This window comes from Sus scrofa, chromosome 4 (assembly GCF_054392235.1).
Source record: "Sus scrofa isolate SSC_HxYL_T2T_F1_AM1 chromosome 4, Sscrofa_HxYL_maternal_Yorkshire_Landrace_v2.0, whole genome shotgun sequence".
Classification (NCBI taxonomy): domain Eukaryota; kingdom Metazoa; phylum Chordata; class Mammalia; order Artiodactyla; family Suidae; genus Sus; species Sus scrofa.
Genome location: NC_139386.1, coordinates 88,435,399 through 88,449,852, shown reverse-complemented (window position 1 = coordinate 88,449,852; position 14,454 = coordinate 88,435,399). Strand labels below are relative to the sequence as shown.

The window sequence follows — 14,454 nt, the reverse complement described above, 5'->3', positions numbered from 1 at the left end:
ATGCAATGTAACATTGTCTTTTCGTGATGAACAAATGGTACAAACTGACAGAACTCTGGATAAGGGGGATTACAAAGAAATGTCTGTTTGTTTTTTAACCTCAATGGAGGTATGTGAAAGTTCCCAGGCCAGGGATCGAACTTGAGCCACAGCTGTAACCTGAGCCTCATCAGAGATAATGCCAAGTCGATAACCTCTAGGCCACCAGGTAATTCCAAGAAATATCTATTTGTGTCCTTGGGGATCAACATCAATAAGAAAAATGTCTGTATTTGGGTTTGCCAACTAATGGGAATGGACCAGGAGAATTTATGGAAGAATCATTAGTGAAGTATAACTGTGAAGACTCTTCAATGTTTCTTAAAACTCAAATCTAAACCAATGACCATAAATATTTTGTATCTCTTTGTTGCTCTCAACTATTAGGCAGCTATTTCCCCACTTTGGCAGGAGCCCTCCACAGCAAGACTGACTCATACCCTTTCCTACTTCCTGTGTTTGGGTATGTCCTCTCCTAGAGTTCATTCTTGTTTTTCTCTTAGCCTCCTTCTGTGATGGACTATGGTCCAGCATCAAACTGATGTTGGCCTGTCTAGCTGGTACATTTGATGGATGCTACATAAAAAGACAAAAGTGGGCATTTGGCGCCAGTGTCCTTGACATACAGTCCACAGACCCCAGGGACTTAGGGGGCCATGAAACCCATGAAATTGTATACAAAGCAATGTAGATCTGTAAATGTATACTTTTCAAGGGATGAAGGGTGCCCAGTGTTCATAAGGTTTGAAAAAATATTTTGATAGAGCTTATAAAAGGCAATTCAGAGTAACATGGTTGCAATGAATGGGTAAACATTAAACTTAGGGAATAAGGAATGCAGATAAATAATGACTCCGTTAAGGATACTTATAGCTATCTGGGTGCCGCTGAGATACCGAGGTTGCCAAAGGGCCTGCATACCTGACACTGAAGGACTGGGCCCCCATCTCAGCCTATTTTTAATTAACATTATTCTTTTAGGGCCTAGTAACAGAAGAAATACAATTTAGAGACTCTTCCAATGGGCTTAGTTCATCCTGGAAAATACCATAGACATATATAGACAAATGTGCAAATAAATTAAAGGTGCAATTAGTAACTAATGCAGAAGCAAGACAGATGGAAGGACAGCAAAATAAGCAAATATAGAGTTAAATGACTGAATACCTGGCATAATCTCCACAGCAAAACTGGGCAAGAGATCAGCAAGCAGCCCTGTTCTGCCTAGAAGAGGTGGAAGGAAAAGAAGAAGGAAAGAGGTTACTGCAAAGGAAAATACAGCCTTAAACCTGGCTCCAATTGCACCATTCCTGCATGGGGCTACTGACCCATGCTCTTTGGGTCATGAGAGGCTGCTCAGTAAGAGAGTCAATCTTTGGCAGCCATCGAAGTGAACTCTGCATCTAAACTAGGCAGAAGCAGAAACAGAACTTTTTCTCCAACTATTACAGGAGAAGGAAATCTCTGCTTCAAATATGAAAAACCCTGGTTGAGCAGATTGACATATACCATCTCCATTCATTTATACATCCTGCTCCACACATTTTACTGGAAAGTCAAACCCATCTGTATCCAAACGTTCAACCTACATTTTCATACATCCACACACAGTCCTATGTCCATATAAAAACAAAAGTACATATTTGGTTTTAACTCAGAATTATCTCCCTACATGATTCTATTTATCGCCTAAAGATATTTCAATGATTAAAGTTTTCAAAGGCAAGGAAAAGATAAAGCTAGATCAGTTACACACTCTTCGACACTCCTTCTGGCTTCAGAAATACTCTGTACATATGTATATGGTATGGCTTTTCCATATGGCACCCAAGTGCCTTCTGTGGGATATGGCATAGAAGTTAAGGTTTGGTGTCAGAACAGGTGCCCTGCCCAAAGAGATGCACAGGAAACAACACACTGGAAGATGTGGGGGAAGAGGTTAGTCCTTTTAAAAACTAGCTTGATTTATATAGAAATAAGTGTTGAATGCTTTCACCATATTCTTATATTCAGGTAAATATAAAGACTGTGATAAGATTTCTGCCCCTGTATGAGGTATTTCTATGACAATGTAGTCTTGCTAACAAACAAGCTGCACCAGGAAACAGCCCTCCTTTCAGACTTGGGATGGCAAAAGGTCACTGTGACTCCTAAGCCTGCAGCTGAATCTTACTTCATTTATAGGTACCACATATTCCTCTAAAACAGCTCTGTCCAGTAGAAATACAATGTGACTGACTGGTAATTTTTAGCTTTTCTAGTAATCACATTAAAATAATTTTTTAAAGATGAAATTAACTTAATATTTTTACTTGTACCAATGTAGCCAAAATACTAACACTTCAAAGGCTCAATGGCCACATGTCGCTATTAGAAAGCACGATCATTGTATATGGATTTGGCTCATTTAGAAAACAACTTTTCCTGCTAAAGTTTATTGAAGTGCATCAGAGAAAGAGTTACCCATGTGTGTGGTTTATACTTTGAGCCTACAGGTCATGGCTGGTCACTGGTCCTCTCCTCTATCAAATCACCCCACAGAAAAGCAGCTCTGGCCAAGGTCAAGGAAAAAGGAGCCCTTCCAGGACACTCGAGGGGATACTGTAGCAGGGGCAGAGTGTTAGGAAGTGGAGTAAAAGGGCTCTTTGCTCACTTTGCTCTTTCTTGGCTCAGCTATACAAGGCCAGTGTGGTAAAATGTGTCCTGGTCATGTGTCCTTTATGGGCAATGCCCACACATTTGAAAAGTTAGTTGAGACCAGAGTACATCCCAAAGAAAGGGAAGCATGGAGTGGGTGACTAGGCTAGATCGTTTTAGGTTTTGATAAGAAGGGCTTCCTTCTTTGAGTCTTCCATCTTGTTCAGCTAACACAGTAAGAGTGGTCCGCTGCTTGCAAGGTCTCTGAGGAAGACAAATGGGAGCCAAGTGGGCCACTGGAAAAGAGTATCCTGAAGGAGAGTCCCCAGCCAGCCTTTGGCCCAAGCCTCTAAGGCTTACAGGTGCTCTAGTCCAGTTCCTTAGGATAGGAGACCAGACAGGGATTTGGTGCCAACATTTGAGCAAGTGATTAAGAGCATGCATTGGTCTCATATAACATGTTCTCTGTACAGATATCTCTTGGAAACTCAACAAGGCAACAGACAGGTGGTCAAAGAATTGGGAATTTGGGATCTTGGAGATCTCTTAAAGGCATAGTTAACGTTAATTACCAGCCAATAGCTAATGATCAAAAGTCAATATACTGTGTTTTTAGCAAGGCAGTTATCAGATGCTTACTTAATGGTGTTTTCATTTTTAATATGGACAATTAGCACTTATATCTTATTGAATCCAGTAAAATGAGAAGCTTTTCTTGCATTTACTCTCTGGTTCTCAAACCTACTAACATTTTACACATCTCTGTATGTGCTATAACCTAAATCATTTACTATATTCATAAGAGAAATATTATTGATGATATAAGCTGCTGATTGTATATAATTTCTCACAGGAAATTAGCTATCTGATAATCATTAACCACAAAAATATCCATACATTCAAGGAGGATATGGTGCTCACACATATTACACAAAGCATGTTCCATTGGAGAAAACAGTGGACTGGGAGTCAGGGTATCTGAGGCAGCTTGGCCATAAGTTCACTTGGGGACCACTATAGGCAAATTACTTCCTCTTTCTAGGACTCAATTTTCTCATAAGTCAAATGCAGTGGTTGAATGAAGAGATCCATAAATAGGGAGACCAAACATCTTCCTTTGTCTGGGACAGTCCTGGTTTATGCCTGTTGTACTGGTATAATTATGGGTAGCACCCCTTTTTAATGTTAAAGTATTTTAATTTGGACAATGATTTATATTTTTTACAATATTTTCAGTTCTCAAGCTGATATTTAATGATTAGAGTTATAAACTCAAATCTATATATTTATAGGGACCACTAGATAATGTAAATAAGTGCATTGGCCAAATGTAATACAACTGGGAGCAGGTGGGGGTATGGCAAATGGCATACTGGGTCTGTAGGGGCTGCTAGTACTCACCTCTAGCCAATTGTTGCCTCACGGAAATGTGCCTTCAGGGTTGCAAGTCTTCCTATTTTTCAAGATTAGCCAGACCCCAGATTTTTATGTGAACTATCCTGATTTTCAAATGTTGGCAACTGATACATAGATTAAAAAAAAAAAAATCACTGGGCAAGCCATATAAAACAAAATATGTTTGGGGGGCTATATAGAGCCCAGGGATCCATCATGGGCTTGCAACCACTGAGGGGTGTGTGAGTATGTGTATGTGTGTGTGTATGTGTATATATATATACATACACACATATATATGTGTGTATATACACACACACATACACACAGACACAATTATGAACAGATAAAACACAAAAGCTGAATTTCCCCACATGCTGTTTAGAACAACACCTTGATGAATTTCTGACACTAGTTCTACACACAGAATGTTAGTGAATATAAGCTCTAGGCACCTATGTTCAAATTAAAATCTGAAAACAACAGTATTACATACCAAACTGTTAGCCCTTCTTATGTCTGGGGAGCTGGAATGGGCAGAAGAACAATGAAGGGGCTTTCATTTTTTAGATTTTTTTTATACATGTAATTGAAAAGGTTAAAATAAGAAATATGGACAGGAGATTCACAAAGCTTGTCACTCCGACAGAAAGATATACACCAAGCTTCTCACTCTCCCTGAAGCAACAGACAATAGCTAATGCTTCAGAAGATGGTGAAGGCTTCCCATGATGCACTTGTGTAGTGTTAGCCCCAGAGTGGCGTGGGTGACAGACTTTTGCAATAAAGTGGGTAAAATTAAATGTCTTCAGAATTTGGAATACAGTAGGAGTTTGGGGACAGCAGACAATACCACTATGTTATGTCAACAGTAGAGAGAGAATGGAGTTCCCACTGTGGCACAGCAGAAACAATCCAACTAGGAACCATGAGGTTGCAGGTTTGATCCCTGGCCTCGCTCAGTGGGTTAAGGATCCAGAGTTGCCGTGAACTGTGACGTAGGTCGCAGATGCGGCTTGGATCCCATGTTGCTATGGCTGTGGCCGGCAGCTATAGCTCCGATTAAAGCCCTAGCCTGGGAACCTCCATTATGCCACCGGTGTGGCCCTATAAAAAGAAAATAAAACAAAACAAAACAAAAAACTAACAGTAGAGAGAGAGCAAAGCTTTTATACCATGACATATTTTCCTGGTGCTAAAGGCATTTTAAAAAGTGGATTTATACTGGAATCCTGTATTTCTCAAAGTCCTTTTGCTTCCAGCTTCTTGCTTAACAATTCCTAAGAAATGCTTTTGCCAATTAGAAATGCTCTAACTTGTCTTCCTATTCTAACACATCCAATGAAAGTCCTGATCTTAGAAAGTCCAAACAATTGCAGTAAATACATTCCAGATTTCAGGAGCACTTTACCAACACTTGTGAATCACTGTCATTCTTCCAGGATTCAGTTAGAGTGGCAATTACTAGTCACTTTAATGTCTAAGAAAAGGATGGAAAACAGACCCTGCAAGAAGACCACGTTTACTCTTTTCAACCTCCAGCTCAAGCTAAGAGTAGAAAACACAGTTTTCATGTAAGCACTCAAACAGTTTTCCCCCAACCTTGTAGAATCCATTACTCTTAAGAAATTTCCACATGAATAGACCAAACGAATCAGGCATACTAATAGTTTATACACACACACAAGCAAATGCCAGTATCATACCACACCCTCACAAACTTCAAAGCCAAAAACATTCACGCATTTGGGGTTGAATGATGAGGGCAGAAACAATCACTGTGGACAAAACATATTACAGATTTTACCTTTACAATTCCTCATTTTAGCTGTTTTCTGCCTCTGCAACCTTGAAGTTATCCCCAACTGAACTCTTTGTACATATTCCTCAGAACAAGCTCACTTCTGGAATGTCTCCAATTCATGCATCATTCATTCATTCAATTAACAAAGAAATGTGTATTGTGCCAGGTGGAGACACAAAGAGGAACAAGACGTGATCCCTAGGCTTGAAAGCCTCAGACTAGCCCGTGCAGCTTGTCCAATGGTGTGTGGATAAGAACTCACTTTTACGTATCTGTGTCTGTGTCACAAGACTTACCAAGGGCAAAGGACTTTCTTCCTGCCAAATCCAATGTTTTAATCAGCCTTTTTTTTTTTTTTGCAGTTTTGACATCATGTTTCACCTACTCATGAGGCCTTCCCCCAGAGATGCAGTCCTTGCCTGGTTTCCTACTTCTCTCCTATCAATGGCAATATCTTTCCATATTTTACAGCAAACTATGTCCTAGTGACATTTCCCCAAAGTGCTAATACCCTTTTCTTGGCCGGCCAGGCCCCCAAAGCAGGATGTACTTAACTTCTTTACTAAGAAAATAAACTAGTGAATTAGTCTATCTCCTGCTTTGTGCAAATCCTTACCACAAACAAGACTCTGAAATACGTTCTGACAGAGCCCTGTAAGAATACTGCCCTGAGGAGTTCCCGTCATGGCTCAGTGGAAACAAATCCAACTAGTAACCATGAGGATTTGAGTTCGATCCCTGGCTTCACTCAGTGGGTTAAGGGTTTGGCATTGCCATGACCTGTGGTGTAGGTCGCAGATGTGGCTCAGGTCCCGTGTCGCTATGGCTGTGGTGTAGGCCGGCAGCTGTGTAGCTCCGGTTAGACCCCTAGCCTGGGACCTTACATATGCCACAGATGTGGCCCATAAAAGCAACAACAGCAACAAAAAAAGAATACTGCCCTGAGAAAATGCACCCTCCTCCATGTTCCCGAACACCACTGTTCACACCTTCATGAGAGCACTTATCTCTTAGCTGCAGTGATTCTTTTATCTGTGCTTCCACTAGGAAGGTGGAGACCCCTCTGGGTCAGGGACCGCTCTATGCTGCATCCCCTGCAGGCCAGCAGGAGGAGCCACCTCCCCCATCAGGACCTTGAAGTTCTGGTAGTAAATCCCCAGTGTTTGCTGTGCTGTACTTCTGGCTGGAAGTCTGATTTACTGCTCATGATAGTGCCTTTCATCCATCCCAGATGGAAATAGACTCTTGATAAGAATATGAAAGAACTGATCTTTCATTCAGCACTATTCTATGTATTGGAGAATATTTAGCACTCCTGGACTTGGGGCTCAATATCAGGAGCACCCACTAGTCACCAGAACATCCCCCAATGCCATCTTGCCATCTTGGGGATTGAAGCACCAACGTACCCCACCAGTTAAAAGCCACCAGGCTACAGTATTTTTAAGGTAGCCATTACAGAGAGATACAATATGCCCCCCAAATCAGTTTTTGTCTCTAGTCAAATCCAAGCTGTGATTGTTAGTCCAAGCCTTCAAAGTACAATGGCATGTTCCGAAGTTCTAGATGTAGGACAAACTTATTTTCAGATCCTAGATCTGCTACTCAATTACTTGAATGACAACAGACACATTATTTAGTGCATTGGAACTTACGAAAAGGAGAGAAAACATTACTTCCTTCATCCCTGTGATGTCACCACTTGACAGCATAGTGATCGCCATTCATTTCTTTGAAACATACTAACTTGGAGTCAGCCTCAGGTTTGCCAATATATTATGCAATTGAACCTTCTGTTCAGGATGGCCTAGAATGCTTTTCTTCCCCAGCTCCCTGAGGCTCCCTTCTTTCCCCTTCTGCTTAATGTACATCTGGGCTTCATCCTGCTCCCAAGCTTTTCTAAGATGCCCTGGATCCACTTTCAGGGATGTACTGTATCCACTCCTCTTCTCTCAGTTCCTAACCCTCCAACATGTTTCTCTACTAAGTCTTTGAGGAGAGCAGATGTTTTTCTCTGGCTTTTTTAAGTGTAAAGTTGTTTCTATGGCTATCTGGAATCCCAAATAGATTGGAAATTTCCCAAGGGCATGCATATCCCTGCTTTTATTCTATATTCCCATGGCAACCATGCATTCAATATAGTTTATGATTATCCATCACAAATGTGGAGATAGCCTCCCTTTATTTTATATCTATTTATAAACTATGTACTTAAGCATTTCAGCTGTAGATTTTTTCTTCTTGTGTCCCTTACATTTTCCTTCAAATATAGTGAATAATTCTGCCAGGGAATTCTCTCCACAAAATGACTAGTATCAGACCATCTGCAATTAACTGTTAATAAATGTTTCAGGCGTTGGGGTAGTGATTATAAGCCTGGCCTAAGGCATTGACTTTTTCTGTTTACAGAGAATTCTAGAATCACATTGTATTGCTAGAAAGGATCTCAGAGGTCATGTAACCCAGAATTCACTCCATCTTTTCAGGAATCTGAGGCTCTCAGAGAGTTTAAGAATCTTACCCAAAGGCACACAGCTGACTAATAATCCAACCAGAAATAGAACCTGAGTCTACTTCCCCCCATTCCTGTATTTCTTCCTGATATCTCACTCCTCCTCAAGCTTTGCTTATTCTTAATTTAGAAATGTTTGAAATGGGCAGCACTTCTAGTCTCCCAGTAGTTCCAGTGAGCAATCTGGAAATTTGTGTTTGTGGCATTATTGCTCTACTTACATTGTTAAAGTATGATTTTTGAATATACGAGTGTCGGAGATGGTTAACAATTTCAGCACCTTTTAAAGATGTGACCAGAAAATGATTACTGAATATAACACAATATGAGCTAATTAAAAGGCATTCACCATGCTGCTATAAACTAATAAACAATAATAAAAACAATTGCAAAGCACTCTGCCTTTGCAAAGTGCTAAATTGATCAAGCCTCTAGCCCCAAAGAGTGAATAGATGCAAAGTATTATTCGTAATACAACATGCTCAAGTTGGCCTGAGATGAAATGCCAAAGACAGCTAGATTTGACTCCAAAATGATGTGGAGGAGGGTAGGATTTAATGGAAGGAGGAAATTGAGTTTTTTGGTGCCCGGTGTGATTTCCTGAGCCCACCATGCTCATCCATCAGACGGGCACAGACACCTTAGATGCAAAGATATCAAGAATGGCTAGTTTCCTGAACTAAAAAAACCCAGGTAGTCCGAGGCAGGCCAGTAAGAGCACACAGCTTGTTAGGTCTTGGATTGTCAAAGTTCCTGCCCTCTCCCCCATGGCCAGTCCTCCCCTCTTAGTATGAGGGGCTTGAGCATGGAGCATTTCCCAGAGCAAACTCAGAGGCACTGCCCCCGTGTGAAGGCAAACCTGAACACTTGAATAGAAGCAGCTGGCTTTGGAGAAAAAAAATGCCATGACTCTCTCCTGGCTGGCTTTGAAGGGCTGCCATTCTTTCTTTCGAGGGCTGAGCCGATTGCTAGGTGACACCCACTCTCCTGTGGGCCCCCAGTGCCTCCCCTCTGCTGGGCCCGGTCCCCTCCCTCCTCCCGCACAGGCTTTGCATTTTTGCCTCTCGCCTGGGTCCGTCAACTACAATGAGGCTGTCGGGCTGACCCAGCTGCTCCAGCTCCCACCCGGGTAACCAAGGCAACCGCGGGCTTCAGGAATGCGGGCTAATTGAAGGCCGAGTTTCCTCCCACAGTGATGAGCAACAAGTGAAGCAAAAATAGTGAGGCGGGATAAAGGCTGCGAGGGAGCAGGGGCGGGGGAGGGGTGAGCAGTTATAGCGGGGGGTTGGGGGGACTGGGTGGCTGGCGGGATGGGGGGGTGGGCGCGAAGGGAGGGCGAACAGTGCCTTCAAGACCTCATTTGTTCTCTTTACAACCCAGGGCAGGGAAGAAGAGCCTGAAAGGACCCCCCTTACCCTTCAGAAATCTTACTGCATATTTTCAATCAACTATTACCGCAAACCACCACCTCTTTGCTTGCTTCTAGTAAGACAATGGAGATGTGCACATCCCTATGTCCCCTTGAACAGAATGCCAGCTAACATCTAGGATTTAGCAGGTGAAGGTGAACTGAAACTAAATTGCTCCCAGCTCCCCTGGATCTTCTGTTTTTTTCAGTCAAAAAAAGAACTTTCCAGGTGATCTCTAAAGATGGAGTGACCATCATACCAGTATGCTATTGTCTTGACATAGAGTGTTAAAAGTCTACCCTTTCCACTCTCAAAAGTATCCTAGTTTGGATGATAAATTTTAAAGTCCCCCTATCTACAGTCTTTCCAGGCCAATGCAGATTCTAATCCAAGACTTGGGTGTTCCCCAAACCCTTCCAGACTTCTTCGAATGTCCTGTGTGACCTAATCCTTATATTCAGGTTGGGTGTAAACACCCCGACATTAACTGAGAAGTTGCGGATTCCAACAGCTACCAAAACATAGCAACCAAAAGATATCATGCTGGGACAGAATGCCCGGAAACCCACTAGCAGGAAGATTCCCACAGGGCTGATTAGGGTCACCACTCGCAAGGCACTGCACAGATGTGACTGAGAAAACATGAATCTATTAGTAATAGGATTGCCGATTCACAGATGGCTCCTTAAAGCCTCTGCCTATGGAAAGGGCTAAAAGGAAATCAGCTGTCTAAAGAGGAACACAGAATTCCCTAAAGAGGGTTCCCTCGGATTAGAGATGACACACTGGCAATGAGATGTGGGGGATGGGAAGGGGTAAGAGAATGAACTGATATTCACTCGGTTCATATTATGCGCTTTTTAATCCTCACAATCTGTCTCCTTGTAACTTTTATTTTCCCCTCCCCTATTTTTACAGATAAGGAAATGGAGACTCAACAACATTGACTTTATCGAAGGTCATACTGCTGCACTGAGTCAACAGATATCTGACCCCCAAAACCATGCTCTTCACGGTAGAAGAGTATCCAGTATCCAAACTGATCTTTAGCCAAGATCAGGGTTTTGCAACCTAGGCACTATTGACTTTTGGGGCCAGATATTCCTGTTGGGGGCAGGAGGGCTATCCCCTGCCTTGTAGGATATTCAGCAGTCTCCTTGGTCTCTATTCACTAGATGCCATAGCACCCCACAAGCTGTGACAACCAAAATGTTTCCAGACATTGCCAAGTATCTCCTGGGGCGGGGGTGGGGGGGTGCTGGGAATAGGACCCTCTTGAGAATCAATAGCCTAGATATTTACTATCAAACACAGTTTTAATATATTCTTGTATTGTTCTCTCATTGCTTCAGAAATGCAATACTTTACCAAAAGGCAGTAATTTTTAGAGGGACAAACTGTCATTTATTTATATTGTATCCTCACTCTGCTAAAGACATAAGAGGCAAAAAAGACTGGTTAAAAGTTAAATCATAATTTAAATACAAATCACGCATGAAGTAAAACTGACTCCATTCCATGGTGCCTACCAAAAAGTAAGATTGTGATAATGTACTAGGAAGGTCTGAAGGCCATAGGGGGCTTCTTGCAAAAGGTAAAAGGTATGATCCTTACAACAACCACAAACCCCATTTCACTCCTCAGATGGTAGAAAGCTCATTATTGACGGCCATTAACCAGAATTAGATTCCACCTGATGCCTGGCTCACTCTCTGGCTCTTCCTTCTCCTCCATCCCTTCAACACATTTTTCTGGTTCTTTTTAAAACCAAGACCAACAGAGACATCTAGGCAACTCAGGGCAGAGTAGGCCAGAACTAGGAGAGAGGGCTAGAAGAAAAGACAGTGGGGCTATAAAGTCTAAAAAGCTCCCTCCCGTTATTAGTTCTGTGTCTCTCCTTTCATGGGAGCCAGTGCTGTTCTGGAAATCCAAGGATAGAATAGGCCCGTCCTACTAGAAGAATCAACTCCACTTGAAGTCTTTCAAGTGAAGCCAAGATCTTGGAAGTATAATCAAGTCTACAAACGAAAATATGTCTCCAAATCAAACGATGTTCCAAAGGAGTAACCCTCGATTTATGGCTAGAGTGTGGCTCTGTAATTAATTCCTTCTCTTCTTTCTGCTAAGAGTAAACTTTCCATTCTTCTTCTCTAATTCTTTCCCCCTCTTCCTCTGTTTGTGAATCTTCGGAGAGAAACAGCAGAAGCCACTATCAGAGATCAAAGTTTTAGCAGGCAACAAAGACCTCCGAGGAGGCTGTTGCCATGGGAACTCTCTGAGCTGAAGCCCTTCTTAATCGGTAAATCTCCTTGGTTAGCAGCAATGGGCTGAGGCTGGCAGAGGAAGAGAAGGGGGAGGGGGAGTCTTGGCAACAAGTAGCCTTTCAAAACAGGCAGAACTCATGTCACGGTGGCAGGGTAGGATGGAGTCAAACTGAGGCAGCATTAACACAGAGGTAAGTGCTTGAGTATTTCTGCAAAGCTACAGAAACAAACTCCCATCAAAAATCCCTAAAGCTGATCACAAGTTCTGAGATGTTCCCTCCCAAGAATTCCCTAATTTCTTATTCTTAGTGGCTTTATAATACTAATGGGGAGTTCCCATCGTGGCATAGCAGAAACGAATCTGACTGGGAACCATGAGGTTGTGGGTTCAATCCCTGGCCTCACTCAGTGGGTTAAGGATCTGGTGTTGCCGTGAGCTGTGGTGTAGGTCGCAGACGAGGCTCGGATCTGGCATTGCTGTGGCTCTGGCGTAGGCCGGCAGCTATAGCTCTGATTAGACCCCTAGCCCGGGAACCTCCATATGTCGTGGTGCGGCCCTAAAAAGACAAAAAGACCAATAATAATAATAATAATGGGTGCAAAGGTTGATTTTAGACCAGAATAACAATTTCAGGCACAGTATTGTGAACGACTTGATTTTTAAAAAAATTAGTGCTGCCTGTTTCTCCACCTCTTGTCTAGGTAATAGCCGTTCTTTTGGGGAACTCACAGGAGAAGATGGGAGGAAAAATAGAAGCATGACAGAAACACAAAGGTAATTCTGTGGCATTACCTTCATAGAGAAGAATCAATCCCAACTTAGCACCTTACTCACAAGGGTTGCTGGGAGCAAGCCTATTTCAGGCCTCCTTGGAATAGCATTGCATTTGGCCTATAAAGATGCAGAAATTGATGAATTCCACAAAATATTAACAGTGTGTGTTTTTTGCCTGCCTGGCATTCTTTTCTTCTTCATTTGGAAACAAATGCCCAATTTCTTTTTAGGAAGCTATTCCTTTTCCCTTCAATTCACTGGGTTCATTTTGAGCTAGTGTACCTTACATTCCTATCCCAATGCAGGGCCCACCCTGAACAAGAAGACTTTTGCTGAAACTATGGAGAGAGGCAACTAAGTTTCCTGAGATGGAAGGTGTTAAAGACCATGGACGCTTGGACCTGCTGGAGGCCATGTCTGGCCCAAGTGGAGACAGACTGCCTGAGAATGAAGCTGACGCAGAGAAGACAGAGATTCTTTAGAACATAACCTGAACACTAGTATTCAGCCATGTTTGAAACTAGGATACCCCTGGACTTATTGGCTACCTAAGCCAAGAATTTCCCCTAAGTCAGTTTGAGAATCTATTCCCTGCCATTAAAAGGGTTCTGCAGAACAGTTAGCTCTGGATGGTGAGGTTTTAGGAAATTATTTTCTTATTTTGTATTTTTCTGTTTTGTTTGAAATATTTATAATCAACAGGAATCATTTTTTCCTAAAACAGAAACAATATTAAAACAAAACAAGACAAGAGTCTTTGGGGCATCACCCTATACAGAGAATTAATTCTGCAATTTGGGGATCTTTTAGATAAATTCACAATTATAGAAGGACTCTAAAGCCATCTTGTTTGTCCCAATATCCTGGACAAGAGAACAAGTTCCAGGTTGACAGCTGATCAGAAAGGGAGTCTCTATAATTTCAAAAATTGTTATTTACCATTAGAAAAGTCTTCCTTAGCTTTAATTCTGAACACTCTTGGCTCACATCCTGTTATTCTTTTCTTGGTCCTGAGGTACAAGTGTTCATCCAGCCATATTTGTTTCCACTGGGGCCCTTTCCCTCCTTTTTCTACTTGGCCCTTAAAAACAAGCCACCACATCAGACATCAGAAAGAAGGGGTCAGGCCTTTATATTGTGTATAGAGAAAAGTAAGAACAAGGCGAGCTGCTTTTAGATTTTAAAATAACAACTTCCCAACTTGAGCCTTCCTGAATGGCGAAGTTCTTTTCCTGCCAGCTGGAGCTGCCCGAGAGAACTTTATTCCTATCCAAACAGTGGCATGGTTCCAGGTTATAAACAGACCGTTCCTGCCACTAATCCTAGACCAATGCCTAATCTCAGGGTGGCAGATTTCTGAGCACTTCCACCTTCTGGGTCTCTCTGCTGGTATGGCCCTACGATCCCAAACGCCTGTCTAAATATTTCTAAGGTATCTGTTACTGTCATCTCAAAGCACCCAAAACACCACGTGCATTTCCAACTTCAGAATGACTCTACCTTCTGAATCATCAAAAAGAGACTAAAGAGTGTTCTGTATAGTTTTTGTGTTTAATTTGGAATCAGTGGTTGTCTTCCCATTTCTCTGAACCACATCTTTGGATATTTCTGAAACCTCT

General features: G+C 42.1%; 1 protein-coding gene across 21 annotated transcripts in view; it reads right to left on the bottom strand.

The window, feature by feature from the left end:
- ILDR2 (immunoglobulin like domain containing receptor 2) overlaps positions 1-14,454 on the bottom strand; it is a 170,909-nt gene that overhangs the window by 22,942 nt on the left and 133,513 nt on the right. For 8 of the 21 annotated variants that reach the window (XM_085022524.1, XM_085022521.1, XM_085022525.1 and 5 more), the window contains one exon: positions 1,207-1,263. The exons of 12 other annotated variants lie outside the window; for them this stretch is intronic. In XM_085022524.1, coding sequence (XP_084878650.1) covers positions 1,207-1,263 — 57 coding nt within the window. Of the gene's footprint in view, positions 1-1,206; positions 1,264-5,878; positions 6,139-14,454 lie in introns of those variants that run through there. One more of the 21 variants, XM_085022536.1, reaches the window with a different exon arrangement.